The sequence below is a fragment of the Onychostoma macrolepis genome, chromosome 23 (genome assembly GCF_012432095.1).
Source record: "Onychostoma macrolepis isolate SWU-2019 chromosome 23, ASM1243209v1, whole genome shotgun sequence".
NCBI classification, from domain to species: domain Eukaryota; kingdom Metazoa; phylum Chordata; class Actinopteri; order Cypriniformes; family Cyprinidae; genus Onychostoma; species Onychostoma macrolepis.
In genome coordinates this window covers 17,490,623-17,501,626 of record NC_081177.1, presented here as the reverse complement: position 1 = coordinate 17,501,626, position 11,004 = coordinate 17,490,623, and the positions used below count along the sequence as shown (strand labels likewise).

The 11,004-nt window shown below is 35.0% G+C and overlaps 1 protein-coding gene across 1 annotated transcript; it reads right to left on the bottom strand.

Annotated features, from left to right (window-relative positions):
• Nucleotides 1-49: 49 nt before the first annotated feature.
• Nucleotides 50-10,480, bottom strand: znf362b (zinc finger protein 362b). The gene is made up of 9 exons (XM_058763136.1): nucleotides 10,318-10,480; nucleotides 8,327-8,393; nucleotides 7,638-7,884; nucleotides 4,750-4,854; nucleotides 4,336-4,657; nucleotides 4,000-4,224; nucleotides 3,807-3,885; nucleotides 2,838-2,996; nucleotides 50-2,740 (listed from the first exon to the last, which is right to left on the bottom strand). Exons 2-9 carry the CDS (start codon nucleotides 8,387-8,389, stop codon nucleotides 2,624-2,626), a joined length of 1,317 nt encoding a protein of 438 aa, XP_058619119.1. The 5' UTR covers nucleotides 8,390-8,393; nucleotides 10,318-10,480; the 3' UTR covers nucleotides 50-2,623.
• Nucleotides 10,481-11,004: the final 524 nt, after the last annotated feature.

The following is an 11,004-nucleotide window of genomic DNA, read 5'->3' as shown; positions in this document are numbered from 1 at the left end:
TGGTGTTTAGGTAATGACACAACAATGATAAAACTTTTGCTTTTAATAATGGTTTCTTAAATGTTGCAATTAAGAAGTAGTTAACACAAAGAATACCTAACAACATCATATGCAATTGCCATCAAAGTAAGGCTTTAGATCTAAAGACAAAAGGATTCAAGATGAACTTCCTTGAAACAAATGTGGTGGTATTTAATCTGTCAATTGCAAATTTTGAAAGTAACTGCAGAACTGTATCAATATTGACTCCAATGCATCTTAAAAAAAAAATACAAAGGCTCAGGTATAACAGTCTGAATTTAATAAACAAGATAGAGATACAAAGTGTTCTTGACATTGATATTTTCTTAATTCACCTATCAGTCTTGTCTGTGCGTATTAAAACAAAATCATTATATGGAACCACAATGCAAGACGAAGGAAAACGTGAATTATTTCAGAACATACATAACAATGTCTTACGTAATACATGTTAACAGTTAATTAATAACGAGTATTGTGTTCCATGCGGAAAATAGGCTTAAGAAAACCAAATACTGAAAAACACTGACATGAAGGGAGAAAGAGAAAGAAACCGGTCTTTCAGCGATGATAAAATTAAGGCGTACACATAAATGACAAGGATACCTATAAAAACAATGATCAGTACTTACAGAAAAACAAATATTAATAAGTTGAAATATACTAAACATACAAAAATGAACAAAGTACAGTATCTAAACCTTGCTATTTGCACTATTAATGATGAATACAGGGTATATTTTATAGTAAATGTACACATCTTACTGATTTAAAGTGGATTTGAGGGCTGAACAAGCCACAAGATTATACTGTAATGTAATAATCTATTCCCGGCAATGAGCTGAGGTTTTGTAGAAAGCACCAAGAAGTAGATCCTCATCAAATTGCTGTTATCTAAAATTGTGAAATTCTGTTTGAAAAAAAAGAATTCTGTTTGACCCAGTAAACCATTACTGCATAACAAATCCGCTAAACTGTATATATATATAATCACAATTATATATATTTTGGGGAAATTTGAGGGCAAAAGCTTGGTCCTCTGCAAACATAGAGACAAAAAAAGTTTCCTAAATATACATGAATTAAAAAAAAATAATAAGCTTAACAAATGACTGGTATAAATGACCACAAAAATAAACGAATGTTGTAGAGCTGCAGTGTTGTGGCCTGTTGTAATCACACACGGCAAGTATGATCATGTATGATGATCAAATTTGGCTAGAACGATTCAATAGACCACATGTGCTTTAACTCAGTAAGAACATTTCATTCTTCTGCCCACTACTGTTAAAAATGTTTTATCAGCTTGTATGCTGGTTTGCTTGTCAGAGCAAATATATATATATATATATACTGTATTTAAAAAAAGAAAAAAAAAGAAAAATCTGTTAAACATACCAGATTTACAGAGTTATTCGTTTTGGATGAACAAAATGAACACGACTACATTCAAAATGAGCTTTTTTCACTTGATTTTCTTAAAACATGATTACTGATATTTTGGTATACAAGATTCTAATTTCACAAATAAATCATTTCAAAATAGGCCACTGCTTTTAGATTACATCATAATCCAAAAAAACCCATGAACACTTTCCATCGGTGTAACTTAACATCTCAAGGTGCTTTTGCATCGCTTATGTCGGGAAGAATAAAGGGCATTAACACTTAACGGAGTTCAGAGGTCACGCTACACCCTACATGTGTGATTCAGTTAACAACACTGAACCTGTGTCACACTTCTTCATGACAAAAATCCATTTAATGGACATTGTCATCATGCAATTATGCCATTTAATTGACAAAAAGGGCACTTTTTCCTTAAAATACTGTGATTGGAAGGGATGAAATTTGCATTGCACACAAAAAAGGCCTTGTCACAAAAACTGAAACAAGTAAAACATCTATGATGCAAGTAACAAGTTATTTTAGAGAGTGTCACATCTTATTGACACTCTTTTATGTTAGTGGGGGATTTCTTGGAATTCCTTCACCTTTGAGAGTACAAAATACTCGGGCAATGACCGTTCTTATAAAATCCACAAAACTGACTTTACCGCAACTGTGCCACGGCATACAGAATTCAAAACGTAACCTTTCATTTCTCACCATGACCTAAAAGAATAATAGAAGCTTAAAGTGGAAGAAGTGTCACATCCACAGTAAAATAAAACACAATATCCTGTTAAAACTAAGTTTAAACTCTCATAGCTGCCCAAAGCGAGAAGCTGCTCCCATTCTGAAAATATTCGTTTGACTTTGAGCCAAAACCACGAGGCTGAAAAGTGCTTAAAGAGTATCTTTGGAAGTCTCCCTTACACACCTTTGAAACAAAATGTTAAAATGATCACAACTGTGACAATCTGTTTTTGGAATAATCAATTAAAATCCTGGAGTTGAACTGAACCATTCAGTTCAGACAGCAGTTGTTGAGTCTGTGGCCTGTAGGCTTAATATCACTAAGAGCTAAAGGGGCAAAGACAATATCAGACTCAAAAGTCCTCCGAGGTCTCTTAACACTTATCATGTTCTTTTTTTTAACGGAAGACCATCGCAGTGAACAAAATACCTTGTAATGGAAGAGAAACATGAGGGAGGAAGCTCAAATAAGTGAAATGCGTATGGGGATGCTGGGAGATTCTGTTCTCTGTGGGGAATGGTGGCTGACCAGATGCTCCACCACGGTGTGTTTGGACATGTGCTTCATAAGGTAGGTCTCCTGAGAAAAAAAAAAAAGAAAAAAAAAAGGGTGTTATAATATGACAAAAGAGGAGGGGCCCATATTTTCTCATAGATTGACGTGGATTGATACTCACTGAGGTGTATGCGCGACCACACATGCTGCAACAGTACGATTTAGCGTTCTTAATGGCGTGTGCGGAGAGATGGATCTGTAAGGAGGCTGAGTCTGTGTATGCACGGTAGCAGTTCGGACACTTGTATGGCTTGTCTTTGTTATGTTGCCTCTGGTGAGACTGAACAGGAAAAGAAATGAGGAAGAAACTTTAACACCTTTTAAGACACAAGTGTCATGCAAGATAAAATATTGTACACATACATATAAATAACACATTACTGTTCAAAAGTTTGGGGTCGGTAAGATATATATATATCACATGACAGTATGCAATGTACTGTGCGTGTATGTGTGTGTGTATATATATATACATATATATACACGTTTATTTATTTATTTTTACTTTTTTGAAGTCTTTTATGCTCATTGAGGCTGCATTTATTTGAGTGCAGAGAAACGGTAATACTGTGAAAAATCATTACAAATTAACTCGTCTATTTTAATAAAAAAATTTCACCAGACACTACTCCAGTCTTCAGTGTCACATGATCCCTCAGAAATCATTATAATATGCTGATTTGGTACTCGAGAAATATTTCTTATTGTTAATGTTGAAAAGAAATTTTATTTCAGGATTCTTTGAAAGTAAAAAAAAAAAAAAAATTTATATGATATATATGTATATATATAATATATATATAGGTATTTGTATTTAATGTCACTTTTGATCACTTTAATGTTTCCTTGCTGAAGGATTCATTTCTGTTGGATGTTGAAAAAAAAAAAAACAACCCCAGACTTTTGTATTGTGCATACATTTTTAGATTTTATAACTGTCATATATTTATCACAATTATATAATTTATAACAATTAAAAAAGGAGTTTTAAATACTTTAAAAATAAAAATGAGAATATATATGTATATGTGTGTGTGTATTTAATCTTTACATTTGTATAATGTAATTTTACTTTTGCCCTTGTTATCACCTGTAGGTTTGAGAGTTGTGTAAATGCCTTTTCACATCCTGGTTGGGCACATTTATAAGGTCTGTCACCGGTATGAATCCTTCAAAACAAATGCATATATATATATATATATTAACACTCTACAGAACTCTAAACTGGTTGTATAGTTTTCAGTTGTACATGCACTAAAGGCTTTGCTGTGATTTCTGCTGACCTGGTGTGCTGCTGGAGGTGTGATAACTGGCGGAAGGAGTTCTCACAATAGGAGCAGTGGTAGGGTTTAATGCCTAAGTGAATACGTAAGTGCTGTGCTAGGTATGAGGCGTTGGCGAATGACTTTGAACAGTGAGGGCACTTGTGGGGCTTGGCCTCCGTGTGGGACTTGGAATGAATCTGCATCTCTGACTTGTTTAAGAAAGTGAGGGGACACACTTTACACCTGTATGAGGCACAAAAATGGAATAGTTGGTTACTGAAATGAAATTCTGTGTGTAATACAAGACGTAATACAGGTCATAAATGATATGATTGATTACTGAAAGTGTTAAACCTGTATGTTTTTCCCTCTTTGGCGATGGTAACCGCCTGGTCAGGGCCTGAGGCCAGAAGCGGGTAGGGCACCACCAGCAATGGGCCTGTGTTGTTTTCTGCTTTAATCTTCTTGCGGCCCCGTGGAGCTTTGGGCTGTGGTCCCAGCATCCCCACTAGACCTCCACTTTTCAAATGCTCCATGCCAGGACCGCTGGCCAGGCCGGAAATGGTGTTTAAGGAAGGTGCGCCGCCCAAGCGGTTATGGCTGCTAGATGTCGGGGTTGTAGGAGTTAGAGCTTCAGAGGTGTTGTGGCTTTCTGTGCGGGATGACAGCGTGAGACCTGTTTTTTTGAAAATTAAATAGGTTTTTATAACTTGTCTATAGCACATGGAAATGTAAAATCTCTTGTTTATACATGCATGTCTCTTCAACCTGAGCGATGGTTCGCTCTAGAGGCTTGGTCCACTGCTTGTCGCATATGCCAATCTTCCCATAACCCCTTTGCCTTCACTGTAGACTTGTCATCTATATTCAGCTCTGAAATTATGTAAGAAAAAAAGCAAGCATGTATTTTAAAATACATGTACCAAACTGCAAGAAATGTATGCTTTGTTTTTATGTTCGGTTCATATGGTTTTAAAAAGTTAAAGGGGTCATATGACGTTGCTAAAAAGAATATTATTTTGTGTATTTGGTGTAATGCAATTTGTTTACTCGGTTTAAGGTTAAAAACACATTATTTTCCACATACTGTACATTATTGTTGATCCTCTCTGCCCCGCCTTTCTGAAACGCGTTGATTTTTACAAAGCTCATCGTTCTGAAAATCTTGGTGTGCTCTGATTGGAGCGTATTTGAATGAGGTGTTTTAGGAAGGTGTGGATGAGTCTTAACTTTTAGAAAGAATATCTCTTTGGGTTTGAGACTTTAACCTTTGCGACTTTATGGATCTTATATATGTACAGCTTGTAACACTCTAAACACAAAGGAAAATATGAAATTGCATCATATGACCCCTTTAAATTGAATGAATAGAAAAACATCAAGTGATAATATTTAGGGCTGCAACAACGAATCGATTAAATCGATAAAAATCGATTACTAAAAGCGTTGGCAACGAATTTCATAATCGATTCGTTGTGTCGCGCGACGCGGAGACGTTTGATTATTAAAAAAAAAAAAAAACTTTAGTTGAGCGCGGAGCGAGTGAACACACTCGGTCTCTCGCGCACGGATGCTAGCAGAGTTTGGCGCCTCATAAATAAAAACAAAAAGTAAAAAAAAAAAAAAAGGAGCGGAGGTAGAGGAAAGATACATGGCGGAGGCAGAGAAATCCGTGGGAGCAGGGGCGGCGTTTGCGTATGGCAGAGTATGGCAGTTGCCATACCCTAGCCCAGTCAGGTGCTGTGAAAAATTATCCAAACTTGAGTCGCTTATAATTCGTTTTATTATTTTAAATCAGAGAGTTTTAAAAATAGTAAACCAATGATAAGCATTAAAATAACTTGTCAGTAAAACTTCGTAACGCCATTGGATCATCGAGCTCTCAGCGAGACCTCGTACCTTCACCCGCCTCCGTTCAGATTGACGCGCGCACAGCCTGGAGAAGATGAGATCTCTGCTTTTCGCAATGCAAGGGTGAATAAATAATTGGTGTTTGAATAGTACAGCGTTTTCTTTACTCAAACACTATGTCAGTAAAGGATAATGTTTTTGTGTGTTTGAAGAGTGGAGAAGAATTAGTTATTTGCTGTCTATATACGTTTTAAATATCCTGTGCATTATGTGCATAAGCGCTTAATTTGAGATTTTGGCCAAGTGTATTAAACAACAAGAAAAAACTAAGTGCCCATATAGCTACAATCAAAGTTATATAACCTGTAAAAGTTGATGAAAGCATAATGCACTTAATGCACTTATGCACTGCATAACAGTTACAGCCGTTCTAACGACAGACAAAACACTCCATCTCCGTCATTCTCTGGTCAAAAACATTATTAACTCCATTTGAGCTTGATTTTCATATAATGTTAAGTGCAGGTGTCTGATACAATACCAACGCTAACGACGCAGTGTTGTTAAATTATTTAATTTTTTGCACTCCCCCCCCCCCCTCTATATATTTGGCAGATGTAAAGCATACATGTGTATGTTTTTTGTGTTAGTCCATTTTTATTTTATTTTATTATTATTATAACAGCTCAGGGATGTTCAAGGAGCAACATGTTTGTGCACTTTCTAAAGATTTTAGTTCTGTTTTTGAATAAAGGGTTGGAAATGAATGCTTTTTTTTTTCTTTTTTTTAAATCCGATTCATCGATTAATCGAAAAAATAATCGACAGATTAATCGATTATTAAAATAATCGTTTGTTGCAGCCCTAATAATATTAAGTAGTTCTTTTTTTACAAATATCAATATTATTAATGGATAATTAAAAAATATTATATTTTTGGGGAGTCACACCACATGACTATAATGTTTTGTTCTGCATACTGGTTAGAGTACGCATACATTTATTGGTTGCACCACATGGTTTTATAGAATATTAACAAGTAGTGAAGCAGTTAAATATAGTTAATAATATTAGTCTTTTTAACTCTAAATAAATACATTAATTACTAAATAATAATAATAAATTGATAGAAACTTACACCACAATATGTTTTTTTTTTTTTAACAATAATTAATTTGATTTTGAGAAAATTGTAGGTAATGCTTTATTTTACAGTGTCCTTGATACACATTACATGTATTTAAGGATATTGCATGTCAATTATCCCTAAACCAAACCCTATTCCTATCCCTAACCCTATAGTAAGTACGTTATTAATTAATACTGCTCATTACTTAAATATATAATCACACTGGAACAAGGACACTGTAAAATAAAGTTCAGAAATTGAAAACATACATATCATTGAAAAGATGTATTCAGGTTTTCCTCACACTTTATTTTAAGGTCCAATTCTCATTATTTTCTAACTTTTAACTACAACTTTTGTCTCAATAAACTCCTAATTTGCTGCTTATTAATAGTTAGTGAGGTAGTTGTTAAGTTTAGAAATATGGAATATGGTCACGCAGAATAAGGCATTAATATGTGCTTTATAAGTACTGATAAACAGCTAATATGCTAGTAATATGCATGCTCGTTAATAATGAGAATTGGTCTTTAAAGAGTTACCAAAGGACAAAAATTAGCATTACATTGTTGACCAACATAATACATTAACATGTAATACCAAAATGTACAGTGCACAATGGTGAAGCATTACATGTGAACTTTGTCATAATAACACATGGGAGGTCTGTCGGTACCTGCGATGGTGCTGGATGCTGGGCGGGCGTGCAGGGCGATGTCAGGCTGAGAGGAATTGTGGGCCTGAAGACCCGGCAGCTGCTGCAGCTTGGGGATAGACATCACATGTTGCCCAACATCTGAAGGTGGAGAGGCCACCAGCAGAGTCTGCTGAGAGGGAACAGTGGTGGGAGGCAAATGCGGAGGTCTAATTTTTTCTGCCATCAGTTGCTCTTTGATCTTGTCGATAAGAACCAGGTTATCCAGCTGTAAAAGTAATTGGTTAGTTTAACAGGGGGCATGGACATCATGTGACGTGAGACACAAAACCAAACCGAGCAAAAACAGGGGGGAGGTCTGGGGGGAGGCTCTTATCAAGGTTTTGCTGCTTGTTCTGGCAAACCACATTGGCATGTACAGATTTCAGCAAAAATGCATACTGTCATGCTTTCTCATGTTCAAACAATCACTAAATGCCACACAGTTTCGCTTTGTAATCAGTGGTACAGTATGTACAAATGACTCTTCTGAAGGAAGTTTTCATGAATTAATAATAAACACTATGGCATTTGTTTAGTTTTTGGTGAATTAACTGTGAAACAGTCAAAAATAGTGACTAGAAAACTATTCATATGTCAAATTAACTATTACAAATATACTGAAGAACGCTAGTGCATGTCAGAGAACTTTTATAAAACACAATACTCACTTGACCAGGCATAGATGGAGGTGGTGGCCAGAAATATGGATTATTGAATCGAGGCTCTGCCATCTTTCTAATAAAACAGAATAAAGGTCAAATCATAATATGATATATAGCAGATTAAAAGCACACATAAGTCTAAAAGGATTTAGTTAGAAACATATTTCTCATCCAAATTGAGTGTAGTTATGAAATAAGTCAATTTCTTACTAATAAAATGTAAATAAGTCAGACCGTGTAATGTAGTATCTTTAATATTAAACACTCTTTACAAAACCAGACCTAAAACCTCAGGTCTTTAGTTTCTTTTTATTTTCAATCACACATCTATAATAATTTATTTAAACTGTAATAGAGCAATATGCCACATGACCATCAGTGCTTGCTTCATTTGTTCTCACAATAGATGAGTCATTTTAACTCACATCTCATAATTAGTTCCTGTAGTTCCCCCAAAATAACAATTATAATGTCATCATCGCCATGCCATTCCAATCCTGCAAACTTTATTTCCTTTTTCTATATAAAGAATGGTGACTCAGGCCTTTTGTGACCCATAGATGAAAAAGTCATACGGGTTAGGAACAGCATGAGGGTGAGTAAATTATGACATAAGTTCTATTTTGGTCTGAACTGTTGTTTTAATGAATGGTTTTCCAAAATGCTGTACACTGCTTTAGAAGAACAACTTCCTGTACATAAATTTACTATGCTGCAAATGTTTTCTACCAAAATACCATAATTATTACTTGAATTGTTACTACTCTAAAACCACAATAAATTAAAATGATTTTTAATTTGAGAAGCTTTCTTGTCATTAATTATTATTTTATTTTTTTTGGTGGTTATTACCAAGTTAACAATAACTGTAGTAACAAAGACATTTTGGCAAAAACTTTGCTTAATAATGTTAGAAATGAACTTTTTTTTTCTTAAGGGGCAATATTTATTCCCAGGAATTGAAAATTTAAAAAAATTCGCAATTGACACAATTATCTATAAAATTAAATAAAACAATGTTTGCTATACATTCAACACTCATATTATATTTATATTTAGTCCAATTTCTGACCTTAATGGTTACCATGGTGTTTGTTTGTTACAAATTACTTGAATCATCATCAGCTCAAGTGTCAAGAATTGTAATATTTGCCATGTGACTCAAATCTGACTGAGGTGAGTCAGTATTCAAAACATCAGTATTTAAGACATTTCATTAAAATCTGAAAGCACTTAATCAAAACTATAAAAAAGTGACCAAATTCAACAAAACTTAAATGCCTCTATAAAGAAAAAGCTGATCCATGTGATCTAAAGTACGCCTCTTTAGAGGAAAACAACAGTCACAGAAGTTTTGTGATTTCCCCATACAGCAGCTGCACAACACTGTTATCTCTCATCTCTACTGATCACCCAGAGCCTCCGATTCATTCCTGCAGTTTCACCAAAAACATTTCAGACAAAAGAAAAAAAAACAAAAATGGCAGCCTGTTTTATTTTCATAAGGACGCCATATTCTGCAGAGCACAAAAATTCACACTCGACTCGGTCCATTTTTTTCATGGAAAAACCGATCGAGGAACGAGATGTTTGTGGTTATATATGTGTGTGTGTGTGTGTGTGTTTGTTTATGAAGAATAGCACCTTTGAATTGCCCGGCCCCCCTTGAAAAAAAACTGACACTTCCGACAATCATGCCGTGCAAAAATGTCTTACAATTGGCGAAACGCTGCGCACGGCTGTGTAATTGTACAACATCTGCAGCACCGACCGCTTTATAACAGCGTTATAGCGAATGCACATTGAAACCATTAGTATATGCATGCACAAAGCATTCAAATATTGCCATTTATAATGTTATATTTCGCTTTGTGCAACCTGTGGTAGATCAAAGGCGATAAATCGCGCCCGTCGAACAGTTATGTGTCTTACAATGCAGTAATGTGCACGATAGCTCAGTGTGGGAAAAAGGAAAAAGACGCCATGAGCGCACAAACCTTTTATATCGATGTCAGAGTGTTTTGTCCTCGCAGGAGAGGCTTTAATAAAGCAGAGAAGAGGCTGGATGTTCTCTATGCGCCTCCAGACAGCACAGCTTCCGGGTCAGCCTGTTCACTTCTGGGTGCTGTACACCAAAAATCTCTCATTTTAGCTGGCTTTTTGTCTCACAGTCACAGACACGGGATCATTGCTTTTAGGCTTAAGTAATTGGTCGGGCATCTCTGTCTCTTTTCTTTTCTTTTTTTTTTTTTTGCCTCTGAGACTTTAATATAGTAACCATATTTACTCTATTTACAGTTCCATTAAGTGGAATATAATATAATATATAATAATAATATAATATAGAAATGGTGGCTTCTAGTTAACCCATATTAATTGTATTAAATATTGTAGTAGCTAGTTTGATGCACCCAGTGCTTGTTATAGTAAATTTAAATATGTCCATTATAAACAAATATACAGTACATATACTAAAAAAAAGAGCAAAGTTTGAAAAAAACTGATGTTGGTTTGTGTAAAATGCTTTAAAGCTTAGAAAAGTTTAAAGGTTTTACAAGCCCTACAAACAAACAAACAAACTGACCATCAAATGAAATCATCACTGACATCAAGTCACTCCTACAGGTTTTGTGTTGGTGGTAGTTCAGTCAGTGCTGGACTAATCTGCACATCACAGATTCAAA

Bases quoted from the DNA above. Each gene is read 5' to 3' on its own strand.
- znf362b (XM_058763136.1), bottom strand. From the start codon at position 8,389: ATGGCAGAGCCTCGATTCAATAATCCATATTTCTGGCCACCACCTCCA. The intron at 4,855-7,637 runs GTACCGACAGAC...ACATAATTTCAG, and splicing joins AGCATCCAGCACCATCGCAG to AGCTGAATATAGATGACAAG. The intron at 2,997-3,806 runs GTGATAACAAGG...TTTCCTGTTCAG, and splicing joins CACAACTCTCAAACCTACAG to TCTCACCAGAGGCAACATAA.